Consider the following 17,282-nt stretch of genomic DNA (forward strand, 5'->3'; position numbering starts at 1 on the left):
CTTAATAAAAGATAACCCGCCCATTTCGCCACAACATTCCACCTTGGAAAACCCAGATATTCTTTAATATTTTATCGTATATGAAAGACCCAGTCAAATCAACTTAACGTGAACTTAGCAGGTTATAGAGGAATATAATAATATACAGCTACGTTTGTGCTTAGCCAGTAGGTTTTTATGCATAAAGTGAAAATGGTTTGTTCTCCTTGTTAAAAAAGCATACTAACATGCATAAGTCACTACGGTGGTTTCGTTTCACAAATGTATTCCTGTGAAAATAGTGGCTAAGCAATATTAACTGCAAGTAAGATAATATTCTGAAACAATGTAATCTCCCTAACTCGAATATTTAAAGCGTTTTTCAAATTTCTGAATGATTCTCAATAAATACTTAAAAATATTATCCTTTACAAAGTGAAACAGTATGATTCCACGGCACAAGTTGATGTGCCAAATCAAAAGCACTTGAAGAAAAAGGGACCATTAGACTTAAAATACATTTTGGTTAATTATAAGTTCACCATAATGCAGACAGAATGACCTTATATAAGCAATAGAAATGGCTAAAAAGTAAATGATTTTGACAAACCTGGAGAATCAGAAAAGATATCTAGACATTTATATACTAATAATAAATAGTCATAGTACCATGTTAAGTAAGAGAGATCATCTCATCCTAACAGCAGTAATAAATATGTATACATCACATGCTATAACGTAAACTAAAATAATTTTTAAAACTCCGCCAGAGAACGTAACTCAAATAATACAGATGGTTCAAATTGTTGTGGACGGAATAAAAGAAGCTTTCACTTAGCAGGCTTTCCTATCTAGTAGCAGTGGATCGCAAATACCTCCAGTCAGGAACCTCAGTATATCACCGATAAATGAAAAAGAAATTGGTAGATCATAGTAAGATACTATCGTTTGTCCAAAAAAATATGTCAAGTTTTCTCTTAGGAACAACTGAGAGGTCGCTTGATCTATCTCAGTCTGTAAAAAATTCCAGAATTTGACTAATATTGAGGAGTAGGTATGTCTGCAGTCCGTTCTGCTGTGTTTTGTCTCCAGTTTTTGGATGTTATGTCTAAGCTAAGTAGGTGTTTAGGGGGATGCCCAGAAAAATATGTCATTGGGTCACCTCTGAGAATCCTGTACTCTAATATCTTAAGGTTCAATGAATAAAGTCACCCTTCATAAGACTTGAATTTGAGTCCCCGAACTGATTTCGTGGCTCGTCGTTAGATATGTTCCAGAGTGTCCTGACCCTTTCGGAGTGAGGGAGGAAATACTCTATTTCCGTACTCTAAATGGGGAAGAACGAAACTGTTGAAGATTATGTGGAAAGTTCTTCCATCGAACTGCCCGAAAATGTGTTTTAACGTTACCAGTGAAAGGTTCACTCGAAAGGCATTTTTGTTGCAATTAGCGTTAGACGCCAGACAACAGAGTTCCAACACTCCTAGATCTTATTCAACTTGGCATACCTCTAGAGGGGAGTTATCCAAGTTGTAGTCATAGTTTTGTGACATGTCTCAGATGAACTGCTTTACACTTTGAGGTTTTAAAGTTTAGTCTGTTTTCATCTGTCCAACACTGAAGTCAAGCCAGATCCTTCTGAAGTGACAACTTATCATCTTGGTTGTGAACTTCTCTCCGGAGTTTCACATCATCAGAGTGAAGTGATAAATATGACGTTACCTACTGTGGAAGATCGTTCATATAAGTCAAGAAGAGAAGAGGATCTAGTACCGGACCCTGGGGAACCCCACTAGAGCATTCCACTACCTGAGAGAAAGTAAAGTCAACCCTTACCTTCAGATGTCGATTTCTTTGGATGTGAAGTAGGCCAATCAACTAAAGGTGATTTGGTGCCTAATCATTTGTGATTATTGGTAAAACATATGTGGTCGACCCTATCAAAAGCTTTTGAGGAGTCAATGTATGTGACGTTAACCTTCCCCTTGCGATCAAGGATGGTCTGCAGGTTAACTATATAAGAGTGACCTTTCCTGAAACCGTTATGTTGGTCTGAAAAGACGTTTGTAGATAGCAGGTAGTTGTGTATGCAGAGGTGTATCATGGACTACATAATTTTTGAGGGTATAGGGAGAAGTGCTACCTGTCTGTAGCTTAAAGGTTCGCTGTATCGACCTCCTTTGAAAATTGGTGTGATGTGGACAAGCTTCTAATTTTCTGACAATATGCCTTGGCTTAGAGAATGTGAGAACATCACGCTAAGTGGTGTGGCCAAGATTGAAGCCTTTCCCTCAGTATAGCGAAGTGAACCATATCTGGGTCAGGAAAAGTGTCTTTTTTCATGTTCAGTAGTTTCTGGTACACCAAGTCAGCGCTCAATTTCACTTCGGAAAGTTCTGTGCAGCTACAGATGCAGCTTTCATTGATATCGTTAATGTGAGACGGTTGAAATGTCAGAGAGTACTGTTCTGCCGGAAGACCAGTGGCTTCACCATCGTTTTTGGTCGGACCATTTGGACCTAGGGGTGGGAAACTCCAATTATGTATTGTCGAAGAGAGGCTGCGTCACGGAATAGACTTTTCGGGTTGGAGATAAATTTGTCGATAGGCTTTATCTGTTACTGGAGCCTATCTTCTTTCTTTGTCTTTATGCATATGTTCCTTATATGCTTGTATTGTTTGTATGCGCCGTTGTAGCCAGTTCGTTTGTATTCCTCCAAGCAATGCTTTTTGCGGACTACGATGGAAGAGTGCTGTTCTTGATGACTCTTGGTTCCTTGTAGATTTGAGGGACTATTTTAGGAACAGACTGCCTTGTAGAACGTAAGATCGTGTGCAATAAGAAATCCCAATGAACATCCTACATCAAATTGATCGTGAACTCCCCAATTCACCTCCTGTACATTGTCCTGTAGAGCTGAAAAACCCAACTGTTTGCAATTCCAGTTCCTGTGTTTGGTGGGATGTCCTAGTTCAGTGTTGCTGACAAAACTGAAGGCTATAACGGCGTATTAGCTTTTCCTCAGGAGGGCCACGATTAAGAGGTTTTCGATTACGCATTCTTCATTTGCAAATACCTAGTCTGAGCCCGACAGTGTCCGACTGTTTTTTCAAACGACTTTCCAACCTGACATTTTCGGATAATCTCCTATCCTCAAAGTGGTTGAAGAACCGAGCTTCAAAGTACTTTTACCTGCAATACACATATGCTCCTGATAATAACTTTGGGAATATTGAAGTCCCTTAAGATATGATCAAGTCAGAGATGAGTAGAGTGGGATAATCTTTATAGGAAACGAATGTTGTACTCAACATCAGCAGTGGGCTTCCTATAGATGACTCCAAACAGTCGCATCGATTTGTTAGTAAGTCTTACTGAGCACCATAAGGATTCATCAAGAATGATAAGTTCTTGGTTGTGCACTTGATGTATCTCCATGTAAAATCGTATGTATAAGGCTACTCCACCCTCAATTGCTGTTTTTCTGACAGTTCGAAACAAAGACATCCCGGGTATTGCTAGCTCCTAGTTCGTAAACTGAGAAGATATTCAAGTTTCAGATATTCCTATCCAATGAGCATTATTAGCATTGCTAAGTTGACGTAGCTCATCCACTTTATTCGGAAAACTCACGGCGTCCCAGTATAAGCAGTTATTGCATTCAATTTGAAACGCGTGATCTTCCCCGTACTGTTTGTCTGAATGAGTCTTATATGAATGGACAGGTAGCCTACTTACCCAATGTTATCCGCGTTGGTAGCATCTGTCTTTTCCACATTTTTTTAGTGATCTAGACAGTTCATATGTGGAATGGTCTGCTCTAACCTACTTTTGTGGTTGTGCACCTGGCGTCATGTGACCTTTTTCGGATGTATATGGATCCCAGCCGGCAACCAGCGTCTTTTGGCAGGAAATGCTTACAGAGTTGCAGCCGCGATATGGAAGGATAGGGAAGTTATCTTCATTAGCTAGGGTCCAATATTTCCATCCTTTCTGGCCAGTCTCACCAGCTGTTGAATCAATACGATTTTCAGCTTCAAGGACTGATTAATGAGTTTCTATTCCAGTATATAAGAGTTTGTGTGTTCAGCGTACATCTTGCATAATGATATATCCTCCGCGAAAAAAACTCTCCAGATTCCTTAGGGGGTGTTTTGGATTATATTTAGCTGAGGATATGAGATATCAAGAAGTATTCTTACATTACCATCTGACTTCAGTATGTGACTAGCCTACGTCAGTAGCGTTAGTGAGTGTTACATGAAGTAGTCTTTGGTGATTTTTATGCTTAGAGTCCTTTCAATTTCAACTGTCTTGTTTGAAAATCGTGAAAATACCAGTATCCTACTGAAACTAGCAACATTTGATGGGAACAGCTTTGCATTGCAACAATAAACGTTTTCTTCTAACCAAAAAATTTTCATCTTTACAACAACCACTTTCTTTCAGAATATATAGTATGAAGCAGTCTTGAATTCAGTATGGATGATAACCGATATATCTGGCTTTTATTGTATAAATAATCTTCAGAAATAATTCATTTTCAAGATATATCGGATGTCACTTGAGTTCTAGTATCACTCCTGTGTCATATATGTACACTAGCGAAACAATACTGGTGGAGTAACTGCAATATTTACCTAGACCAGCTTACTAAAGCCCAATCCAGTTAAAATAACTCTCTTCATCATGATCGACAATCAGATTCGTTGCCTGAAACTAAGAAAAGATTACATTGGTGGGCGTTTAATCAATTGGACCTTGCTCTAATCTTGAAGATTACTTCACACTCATAATTAGAGAGCTACAACGATCGAAATCAAACCAATCCTTGGTAATGCAGGCTCTCAAAATTGTATACACACATGATCGTAACTTTTGAAAGGAGATATGTACCAGTGAATAAACAGTTTTGTGGGGCTTCTTACTGATGTTTAGCTTCCAATGACCTACTTTTATGACGATGACGCGATTGGTATATATTATATTACATATTATTATTACACCTAATTGTACCAGTGATTGATTTACTCTACTTGTTTCCCTTTCGTTGTCTGTGGCCTTGCAAGAACTCGCTCACGCTTGGCAGTTCTGCTTGTGAACTTTGGCACTTCTCGGTATTCTTTCGATACCGCGAAGGATCCACTTCGATGCCTGGCAAGTAATCTTCATGTAGTGGTGATCATAGTCAATCGTGACACGATGCCATCTACACGCTCATCTGTCATATAAAACACCACTAGACGTAAAAGCTTGATTGAGCATTTACACCACGCCTTGTCTGGATATGCCATGATGCTCATCTTTCACAGCAACAAGTCAGCTTAAACTACATCTACCTTGACAAATCAGTATTGATTTATCATATCGCTCATTCCGATAGACTGCCTAACATTCCAAAGACTGAACTACATTTACAAGTACACCAATGTGAGATAGAATGTGTGAGCTCATGTGAAATTTAATTCAATATCTCGTGGTCTTAATAACTAGATTAAGGATACCGTCACTAGATGTGATACCTGTAGAATCTACCTGTAGAATCTTTTAAAAGGAGGCTCGACGATTACTTTGAACTGTAGGCAATAAAGTTAACCGCTGTACAGTCACTCCTATTATCAGTATTATGCTTGTTTAGTCCTTTGGTTTTATGAGAAATACAACAAGTTCAAGAAATTTTCGTAACCAAGAACGCTCTTCATCCACTTGTTACAAATCATGAGAAACAAATATCTCACTACTTCTGTCGAGCGAACCCTAAAATAAACGATCGTAATGTGAGGTACAAGTGCATAATCCAGACATTCTGTTATGTTTTAATTCCTCATAACACTGTACGATTCCTTCAAACTAGGTAGGTAATGACTGTGCTGACTTCAATCTGTTATTTACACAAACAAGTATATCTCACTTCATATTCAGCCATACCTTATATTCTCTGCATGGCTCATAATCGTCCTAAACTTTCACTTATTCCTATGCCGTCTATTGTGTTGACATTTTCAAACGTTGTATCTTGCCTTAAAATTGCCGGTGAACAGCTTATTTTGCGAACTCGCGTCGCGCCAGTATCATAACCACATGCACCTTGTGATTGGGATTACACCTCTTATTTTGATGTGTCGTACCTTGACAACTGATATGCGTAATCCTACAAAAGGTACACTTTAATTCACTGTAGACTTGATGATTACTCATTCTGATCAGAATTGAGATTTTGGCGATTTTATTAGTTGAATTCATGAGACGATCTAGGCCATATCATCCTTGAGAACCTGGAAGCATAGGACGGCCGTTCCGTCCTAGTACGGGACTACTCAGTAGTGTGCATCCAAGACCCTACATGCGGGATACGACTTCAAATTCAAATAACAAGGACATTTCAGTTATTTCGTAGCACTTAGTATTATTTCACGCCCATGTGCATTTTTGTCTTTTGGAAACACTAGTTGATCAGATCTTTTTGAATAGTTGTTCATACATGTTCGACCTTGTCGGTTATCCACTCGTAACATTGATTGTTTATTTATGAGCGTATGTGCCTATTACTTTCCCTCGTCATCACATCTTTAGTTTATATTTTCCCGTTTTATTAGAAATTTTGATTGATGGAAGCGAGTTGGGACGTTCGACTTATTTGATCACCCTTTTTTGACTATCTGTATTAACGTTTCCGAAACCCTTTAGTCCGCATTCAGGTGCATTACCAGTTTCATGACATAGTTAGCTTAAATAGTAGTATATGGAGTTGAATAGGAGTTTCATATTGCATGACACACTCATAACTACATTTTATGAAACCAGATTGCTATGACAAAACTCCAACCTGAAGGATATTTTACCTCGCTTTTCCACCCGGTTTTCAAAAGAATTGTAACCAACCTTATCGTCTGGTCAACACAATTGCATGTAACCACCAAGTAAATATGCTTGCCGAAAAATCCTCTGACCAGGTTCTTATAGTTATCAGTAGGCACTACACTTGATCTATCCTATATATATTGTAGTATCTGCTGACGATCAAGCATTACTATCATATCATGTTTCAATGATAATCCCACAACTTCAAATGATAGGGAATTTAGTATTATCCTTTCGGAGCAATTTACAAGCTCGATCAGTCTTAGTAATTTCTAAAGTACATGGTGATGATGAATTCCCATCTCTATAACTCATCAATCGTACCCATGTATTGCACTTACAACAGTTATTCACTAACTAATAAACACGGCTCACCAAACTACTAATAGTTAGTGCACAGTTCACCAACCTGTTCGAGTGTGCTAAGTTGTTTAGAAATTTTAAACTGCCTAAATACCTGAAACCTATAATAAAGCCAATGGAAATATGCAGGATTGGCAGACGATGTAATATTGTTAACAGCTAGATCTTAAAGAGTCTTTTTACACAGTGCCAATTCAGTAGTCTAAAAAAAATAATATGAGGTCTGTATGCGGACACAGTTTTTTTATCTATGAAATGGAGAATATGATATCTGAGTATACTTTCATAAATCCAATTGTTGGTAAAGGGAGTATAGTACGTTAGATTCATGAACTTAAATGATTCTACGGAGAATTTCACGTGATAAAAAAGGAAACTACTTAACTAAACTCACACTGGTGATTATGGACAGTCTTATGAAGGTACTGTTGCGAGCGACTGGTTTTGCATTTATATATCAGTACCACCTGGATATATTTCTTTTGAATACGGCTACTTTAGGTAAAAGACAATCAAAAGACCTCAAATTAGCAAGTTCAGCAATATATATAAAAGAATCTATGTTCATCAAAAACGAATACATATAACAGAAAGTTTACATCAAATTATTTTTATTAGAAATGATCATAAAAGCATCAAATAGGAACAACGTGCATCCTGAAATAAAAATGTTTTAAAAAAGCATGTATAAATAACGAAATCTTGATAGACTTTCAACCATATATTTTGTGATACAGTCAAGTGGTATATTTTAATCGAACCTCCAAACGGTGTTTTTTTTCAAGTTAATACCGAAACCACAGTACATATTGACACCAAAGAACCTTATATTTTACAACCAGTTATCTGTGCACAAATTTCTGTGACTCAAGAGTGTTCAAGTTCCAATCAAAACAGCTTTCTATCCGAGAAACCAGTGTAACGAATGAGAACACAGGTAGGAACAATCGAATGTATTTAAGTACAAATTACAGACTATCTCACTGAATTCTGATAACCATACAGTAAACAATTAATTTGCAAAATAACAACCAATGGTCTCAATTTTAACTGTTCCTTCTGCAAATATCAGTTCATCTTCTCTTATTTCATTGTTCATGCATTTTCCTACCAATTGCGCTTCATTTCAGTTCTTTCCTTACCGGTCTTCTGCCAAAACACATTCTATGTCTGACCATCGCCATATACTACTTATATGGATATAGGCAGACCACACTACACCAGTATTTATTTTCTATTATTTTCGTGTTACATTTATTTTATTGTCTGGCCGCATTATATTTTCTATTTCTTACGAATGAACAGCGGTGTAACATCCCATAAGGATAATAAAACTGACTGGTCGTAGTACAAAAACTATTATAATTAGACACGCTTTTGAAATAATACATTATTAAATTATGGTCAAAAGATCTAATGTGGAGGATTCTTGTACAGCTTTTACACTTTATTCACACTTATATGGAGTCATACTACGGTAACTATGGCATGAACTAAACAGAGTATAAGCGACTGGAAAGTCGGGGACTCGGAAATTCGAAATAAAACACACATTCAAGAGCGATATACTCACCCTAGACTGACATTTTCAGCTGGTTTCAACAACGAAATGGAAAGCACATTGATTATACTGTCGCCACGAGAAATGGACACGTGAATATAGCTCTAAATAACATCGCCAGATTCAATGAAATAAATAAGAACGAAAAATTATGAAGTATACAGATAAGACAATAAATAAAGATTGTTAATAAGATGATATCGTGATTGCTAAATCAGAACTAACTGAATTATGAAACTCTTATTGTCATATTAAAGATTAGAAAACAATCACTTCATGCGAAATCTTTTTGTAATATCGCACAATAAGATATAAGATATAACAAAAATATGAAGTGAAATGTTCGATATATGTGGGAGACCGGGAGAACTAGTGAAGTAGTTACGGAAATGAAGAGATACAACTTGAAGCTCATATCTGTAGAAGTGACTATTTAAAAAAAACAATTGACCATAAACGTTAAATTTCTCACACAAAATAGAACCATTGAGTTAGTGAACTGCTTGATAATTCACATTTTCAAGATGAAAGGAGTGATATACACTCTAAATTGAATATAAAGACCAAAAAATATGATTTGACAGATTTCTTTTAAGTAATACTGATATATGGTGTTGGACAAAATATTTATTATTAACTAAATAAAAATCAAATAAAACACCATAAACCACCGAATAACTGATCTATGTTACACCACCATTGAAAACCTGGAAGCACTGCATCAGTTCATGATCTTAATAAAAAATCAACAATCTCCACAACCCTACACTGATACCAGATAACTGATATACTAAAAGAAACAACGAAAATAAATTTGAATATGCTTCTTTCTAAAGAACAGTTTAACGAAACTGCTAAAATCACCAACCAGTAATAATGTTTTTTTCTCATTTTAACTTACACCGGGAGATGTATTTCTAAAGACAGTAGATATATCTTGTAATGAAGTGAAATTGTCAGCGGATACTGAGCCAAATTGAATTATTCGATCTCCAACTTTTAAATCCTGTAAAACAGATTGAAATATTGTGATCTTAGTTCAAGTTTGATGCACAACTAGTCCCCATTTACAATGTACAAAAAATCATAATTCGAATTTTTATCAAAAAAGGTCTTACTTCCTGTTTGGTCACACAGAGTAATAACTAATATCAATTCTGCCTAATCCTTAGACTACGGATTAGAATACAATTTATCTACCACTCTAGGTGATTTAACATTGTAGATATTACGTTTACACGATAGATGGTTGGAGGGAATCGACAGGAATAAACAGAATCAGGTTCTCTAATTGCTGGCATACATTTTCAAGATTTACATCTAAAGGAAAGCATAAGTATCCTCGACATTGAAAGCATACCTTACTGATAATATCAACTACCAACAAATTTATGTTCACAGTCTACTATCTATTGTCTTTCAATACCTAAAAGCACAGCAGAAAAATTATCGAACAGACTGATTAGCTATTGCTACCTCTGATTTCGATGTAAACGACACGATTGCTTGTGAAATTATTCGAGGTGATAACAAGGGGAATTTCCTAGAGTTCAAACTGAATCTTGACATTCCCAAAATCTATAGTCAATTTGATTTAATATTCGTAAATTTTAGAGAGAGAAGACAACTGTAGGGCTCAAGGTATTTAGAGGTATATGGTATAGCGTAGTTGAAAATATATCTGCAATTATGAGTAACGTTAAAAGGGAAAGGAAAATCATGAACGTGGGCAAATAAACGGATCCCTTGTTGAATCCAAAGTGTGCAGGATGAACTCTCAATAAACATTAGCAGTGAGCAACATCCTTTTCGTATACGAAACAGTCAATAAGTCTACTTTAATTATTTCATATTGTGAAGTTATAATTGACAAGTTTAAAACATTACCAGACGTAAAACATTCAAGAGTCTATATAGTAACGCCTAGACTAGCTATCACTTTCATGTACTCTACATAAATAAGGTTGAAATAACAATGAACATCAGTTTGATAACTAAAATATAGACGACTTTATTCAGAACCTTTTTAGATTACACCCATTATTACCGTTTACATAAGATTAACACTCATTTAAACAATAATAAATGCTTACTGCTTGTTCCGCTATTGAATTAGGTGATATTTGATCAATTTTAAGGAAAGCTTTCTTCACAATTTGTGCAGATTGATCTTCAATTAATTTATTCTCACTGGAACATGCATTTCCATCAGTCAAAACATTTTTAGATGGATTTTGACGAGCATATTCATGTATTTTATGTAAAACACTTTCCAATTCAAGCATTATTTGTTTGTGATCTGTATTTAAACCTAGAAGGGAAAACAAATGAGAAACAACACAGAATTTTACAAACATACCCTTATACGCATGCGTTAGAAAAGAGACTAAAAACTGAATCATTTATAAAGCAACTCCAGTGAAATAATTTGGACAATAATTTATTCACAACTTTGTGAAGAGACTTATTAAAAATCAATGCAATCTACTAATATCTGAGAAATTTTCCGTTAGTTCAATATACTGAGATATAATGATTCACTACTTAAAAAATACTATTAGAAGATTTATTAGGCGCATGTTATAAACACCAAAGCAAATAATTCGGCAACAGGTTTAATGATTACTAACTCTCCTATTTTGAAGAAATAATACTTCAAATAAAAACTTTTGAAATGATTTATTTGTTTAAGCAATAGATAAAACACAAGAAACTTAATATGCCAATTAGCGAAGCGATAAAAGCATAGTTTACTCTCTAAGAATAGATTAATCATATGTATTTGGTTCACCTCAAATTAATTTTTAGATAGTTGGAAGACCAATTACTTCCAATCAAAGGAGTCACTGACAGTGGTTAACCGTAATGATGCTTACTATATCTAAAATGAATCATCAGCTGAGTATAGGTGGATTCTATCGAAAATAACTGACAGCGTTCAGTATGAGGTTGATAAATTTCATTAAAGTCATGGACCGGTCGGTAGTTATCTACCGAAGACAACGCAAGATGGCCGCGTAACGCCGTTGGGTGCAGCTTAGTAGTCTAAAGATCAGGCGTACTCGCGAGAAACGAAGGCTTCTGGTTTGAGGTCGTGAATGCACACTACTGAGAAAGTCCATACTGGGCCGAAACGGACGTCCAGTGCTTTCAAGTTTTCGATGGTGGCCAAACTTAGATAGGTCTGTGATTCCAAAGAAACTAATAATGTAATTAGACTTACACGTCTAACAGTACAAATATTGTGATTTTCGGACTGGATAAACTTATAAAGGAAATCTTATGACAGATAGCTGAAGATAATCAGGAAGAGGCCCTGGACCTGAATTCCGTGTTAGCTGGTACTCGTTAGCAAAGCTTATCTGCAGCCTCAAGGGTACTGATGCTTTTCATAAGATGTAAATCAGCAGTGTAGAGTAACTTGATCTACTAATCTTGTCATGACTTAATCAATAGAATTCGATAGGCGCTATTGATTAGACACGACAGTGGTTACTACTCTGTGACTGACTATTGCTTTGGGGAATTCAATATATATCACACGAACTACTAAACAGTATAAGTAGCTTATTAGCTAGCGGCAAGAATAATAAAAGAGTCCTCTTGAAACGAAATATACAGAACCAAACTAAACAAGCCTACAAACTTACAACGGATATTGTTTCGCGTTATTCGTATAAGAGCCACATCAATATCAGAGCGCGGGTAGCCTTCATCATCAACTAATGGGGTATCCAGTCCAACATTGCCATTCTATTTAGAAACAGTTAATGGGTAAATGAAAATTAACAGTGAAAAATATAGTTGATGACTATCTTTTATTCGACATGCATCATATTAACAATTGCAGATCAGTAATTTTGACTTGGTACGAATAGTTTCAATACCTACAACTCTAGTCTATTTTTCGTTAGCTACCACGTTTACCATTCCAATGGTAAATCGTTAGAAAAGCTGACCTAATTGTAAAGTGAAAGGATGAAAAAAGTATTACTAACTCGATAAGCTATTTTGTATATTCCCTACATTTATACATATCAACGTGAACGTTCTTTTTACGTTATCTAAGTTGTAGGCTTTTACTTTACCCATTAACTGTTGCGATGTTTTTTTCCCGTTCATAAACATCAATGAATTAACTATGAACCTATTACTCAGAGTTATATACTGGTTATGTACCGACTGGGATTTATTAACTATCTTGCATATGACCCTTCATCTTATATAATTATGCGAGTTTTTGAGTATGGTATTTACAAAGAATACAGACACCTTAAGTGATATGTTCGTGCGTCAAGCCTCTATTTTCCGACCCCAACTTCAATACAGTGAATGAGGCTGCCGCTATTCTCTTCGTATCTGAAGTGCAACTAGAGTAAGAAGTTCACTTTCTTAAAAGAAGCTTTATTGATAATGAATCCAGTAAAGTTAAAAATACACTTAAGCTAATCGGTTGTATGTTGAATACAATGATTATAACTTATGAACTGAGTAGTTGTCACTCGACAAAAATCATATCAAAAATGCATTGAAAGTTAATGAAGTAATGTAGCGACAATATGCTGAAAGCTGACCTTACACACCGTAAATAGATATTGATTTAGCTCCACATAAGTCGTCTTTTAAGGATTTCACAACTTTAACAACAAGGTATTTGGCTGGTCTTCCTAGTGTTCTGATTGATGGGTTGGAAAATTATGAATTTTGTGTGGGATCATTAATTGTTGGCGTTTACAATGACTTCATCATAGATTCAGAGTTATTTGTGTAAACAAATCAAAACATCAATTCTGCACTGAAAGTTACAGGCTATAAATTTGATGTCAAGAGCACTAATGAAAAGATTACTCGATGTAATAGTTGCTGATGCTTAGAATGTTAAATCATTTTCATCATGTTAACATAAAGGGAAATGTGAGTTGTAGTAAGAAAAAAATATTTGGAAGAGAAGAATTATTTAGATACCTAAAGAAATTAGATCGTGAAAGACATTGGGATATAAAGTTTAGTTTGGAACAAGCAAAAGGAGCAACTTATTTCGTATTATATCTTCATCTAGCCGGGTTTCATTAATTTCTAAACACTTCTAGTTTGATCCACCAAGGCTACAATATAAAGATGATTAACATACGCTATTCACATTTCTTGACTTTCAAAACCGTAACTTCAGGGAATATCTGTCTTCATTGGCTTCACATATTTGGTTCAAAGTAGAGATATAAGTTAAGCATTTCTTTGAAAAGAAGACGTCTATAATTCTCCACCATTCAATTAAAATAAAAGATTTGTTAAATATCCATCACGTACGAATCAATCACTTACTAACTATGAAATTTGATAAATATGAAAATGTTTTAATCAAACCAAACTTTACCTGACGAAGTATTTCACTTAATTCCGATAATTTTTTTTCGATTCTATTCTTTTCATCCACTAGTCCATCATACTTCGATTTGATTGAATGAAAGTTATCAGAATGTGTATCAACCGCCTAAAAACAAATTTGAAATACTAAATGAAAAACAAAGCTTTTTCTCAAGTGGAACATTAAAGAGCTCCAATATAATACTACTTATCAGTCAAAATGACATTCGTTCTAACAAGGATGTTTGAAAATAATTCAACTTTGATTGCTCTAATCTACTTGTGGTGTAACTAAAACAAATGATAAACAAAATGATTAAAATTTCATGGAGGAAAAGAAACAGAACATTCGTAGGACTTGATGTACTCAAGATAAGTGTCCTCGTTATTAATTGATAGACTCAGAAACTGAAAACAAATACTGATAAGCTGTACTCAATGCTAAATTTATTAAGTACAAAGAACAAATTGCTTGGGATTTGAGCCAAAAATAACGATAAGGACACTACTCCACTTTTATTTTGATATCGATGTGGATGTGAATAAAATTAAAACCTGAAATGCGAGACATATTTGTCTTTTGAATCACTACTTTTATAGCATTAATACAAGAAGCACCTAGCTATCTAACATTGAGTTAAAGGTGAAAACTTTATCAACACCTGGACTATGAACATTACGACAGCCATCAGAGTAGTACATATTTTTACTGAGTGATGCAATACTTTCACCTGATTAACCAGTAATTAGACAAATTCGGATGTAAAAATACACATCCCAACTAATATTTCAATAAGAAAAAATAGGAAAACCAGTACCCTATGTCTATTCAAAGAAATCGTTCCAACATATCTCACATTTATATTTCAACATTGCAACACTATTTAAACTAATAAACAAATACACAATACTGGTGGGATAAGAGATCAATAAGTTTACACACAATAGGTATTATTAATAACTATAATTACATGATAGTAGGTGAAGTCATTATGGTAACAGTTTTTACACTAACAGTAGGTTGGAAATACTATTACACAAACATCTAGACACAAATGAATTCATTCAAAATATCTCAAATTCAAAGTGATCCAAGTGATCATGTCACACATTTAAGTACAAATGATATGAGTGAGATTGTGGATAAATCAATGCAATGTCAGCGATGTTGCCAACAACAAATGGATGCAATAGACAAGTTATCAACACGAATTTCATTCGAAAACAGTATATTAGTGTAAAATTAAGCTTTTTTTACAATCAACATTTACATTGATTTGGACAATCTACCTCCAAGTTGCCGCACCGTACTAGACATATTCAGCTTATGTGAAAAGAGAATGGAGTAAGTCCCTTGATATCATCTAAGCAAAATGAAGAAAACCAACATCTTCGAAAATAAAAAATTCTTTTTATAAGGAAAAATGTAGCAAAACTGTTTAAATTTTACGTTTTCAATAGAAGTAGGATGAAGAAACTTCAGATAACATTAAGATAGTAGCAAGAATTTATTTAAAAACTTTGACTGGTTACAAGTATAAAAATCTTTGAGATGACTGATTGAGTACCTGGATTTCATAGAGTTCAACGCTTGGTTGGGTTAACTCCATAGGAAGCTAATACTGACAAAAGCTTATGTCAGCTTAACCAAATACATATCCGGTCAGAATATTTGGATTCTGCTAATTATTTTGGTACATTCGAATCAAAACCTCACAGACTGTATTTTGAGGAGCTAGAAAGTATCTGTAACAATCAAATAAAAGTTGTGGCTCAAAGTCAAGTACATGAACAAGTATTTGCTAAGTTGAGTTAGTTATTGATTATTTGACCGTTTATATTTAGCTAAATTCTGCTTCACAAATACAGCAAAATTAAAGCTCCACTAGGTTATCTAATAAGCTACAATTGAGTTTATAAAAAGCTAAACATAATAAGTTTCAAGATCTGTACAAAAGACCAATCAATGATCGAAACAAGTGCCTGCGAAACATTTCTTCATAGAAGAAAAACGGCATACATTAAAAACCGTCAGGCAAATATTTTCACACAGATATCAAGAATACGGATAAAGAGTTCTGTTGTGCACGTTCAGGATCACAGATTGAAATTTATAATATTTTCAATTTCTATTTACCGCTCACTATTACATCATAATATATGATTGTCTAGTCCCGCAAGGTTTTCAACCTTTAAGTCGCGAATCCGAAACTAACACCACGTACATAGCATTAAGGAACTTAGATGTATCGCTAGCCATCACATAAAGTGACTTAAAGCTGAGCACATAAATCTATATTTAGCGTGCTACGACACTGTAGCCCAATATCGTATTTCGATATGAACGATAAACACACCAAATCCTTACCACAGTTACTCCTCAATATACTAAATGGAACAAAAGTTTAGTGAGAATCAACACAAACAAAAATTCTAACCAAATAGTTGGAAATAATTACAGAAAACTGAAAGGATAAACACAAGTATTCAAAAGTGAGATCTGTTAAACAGGTAAGATCCAGTCAGTAGTTATAAAAAAGTACTTTCATCAGACTAGTGCTGTAAATATGCTCAATAATTACAAAAGAATGACTGAAATATATATATTTCGGTGATCAACTAACATGAAAACTCAAGATTAATTGTTTGCGGCAAAGACTTCGGGTTTTCAAACAATAACACAGTCTTCATTAAATCCGACAAGAAGAAAATCAGTTAACAAATAAAGTTTTCTTCAAATAATGACTGACGAAAAAGGTGAATATTAGTGATCTACTTTATTGACAAGTGAAAAAATCTTAAAAAAAAACACAAACTATAAAGAAAAGGGTGAAAAAAACCGTCGTAGTGATAAAAAGTTTATTTACACAATTATTCTACATTTAAAATGGGATAACATGGATATATTTACAAAACTTTATATGAATGTATTAAATTTCCATATTTTAAAATGGAGCGATAAAAGTTAAATTGGTTAAAGCGTCACACATAGTTTTACGATCAGGAACTTCTGTGAATGGCTCCAATTCATTTGTTAGTGCAATCAATGGGATTAAACATGTTAATAAACCATCGAGTAGTAACGACTCTACACCTACAGGGTCAACTGGTCCCTGTAAAACAAACATAAGAAGATAAACGCATTAAGTATAT

At 34.8% G+C, this 17,282-nt stretch overlaps 1 protein-coding gene across 1 annotated transcript in view; it reads right to left on the reverse strand.

Annotated features, from left to right (window-relative positions):
• Positions 1–7,733: 7,733 nt before the first annotated feature.
• The window catches only part of Smp_181380 (putative 26s proteasome non-ATPase regulatory subunit), a 33,735-nt gene continuing 24,186 nt past the window's right edge, over positions 7,734–17,282 (reverse strand). Inside the window, exons 8-13 of the mRNA XM_018799205.1 lie at positions 14,140–14,256; positions 12,416–12,518; positions 10,859–11,076; positions 9,667–9,771; positions 8,778–8,869; positions 7,734–7,861 (exon numbers count right to left, since the gene is read on the reverse strand). Of these exons, the coding sequence (XP_018651017.1) occupies positions 7,840–7,861; positions 8,778–8,869; positions 9,667–9,771; positions 10,859–11,076; positions 12,416–12,518; positions 14,140–14,256 (657 nt within the window). The 3' untranslated portion in view covers positions 7,734–7,839. The remainder of the gene's footprint in view (positions 7,862–8,777; positions 8,870–9,666; positions 9,772–10,858; positions 11,077–12,415; positions 12,519–14,139; positions 14,257–17,282) is intronic.

Source organism: Schistosoma mansoni, chromosome 3 (genome assembly GCF_000237925.1).
Source record: "Schistosoma mansoni strain Puerto Rico chromosome 3, complete genome".
NCBI classification, from domain to species: Eukaryota; Metazoa; Platyhelminthes; class Trematoda; order Strigeidida; family Schistosomatidae; genus Schistosoma; species Schistosoma mansoni.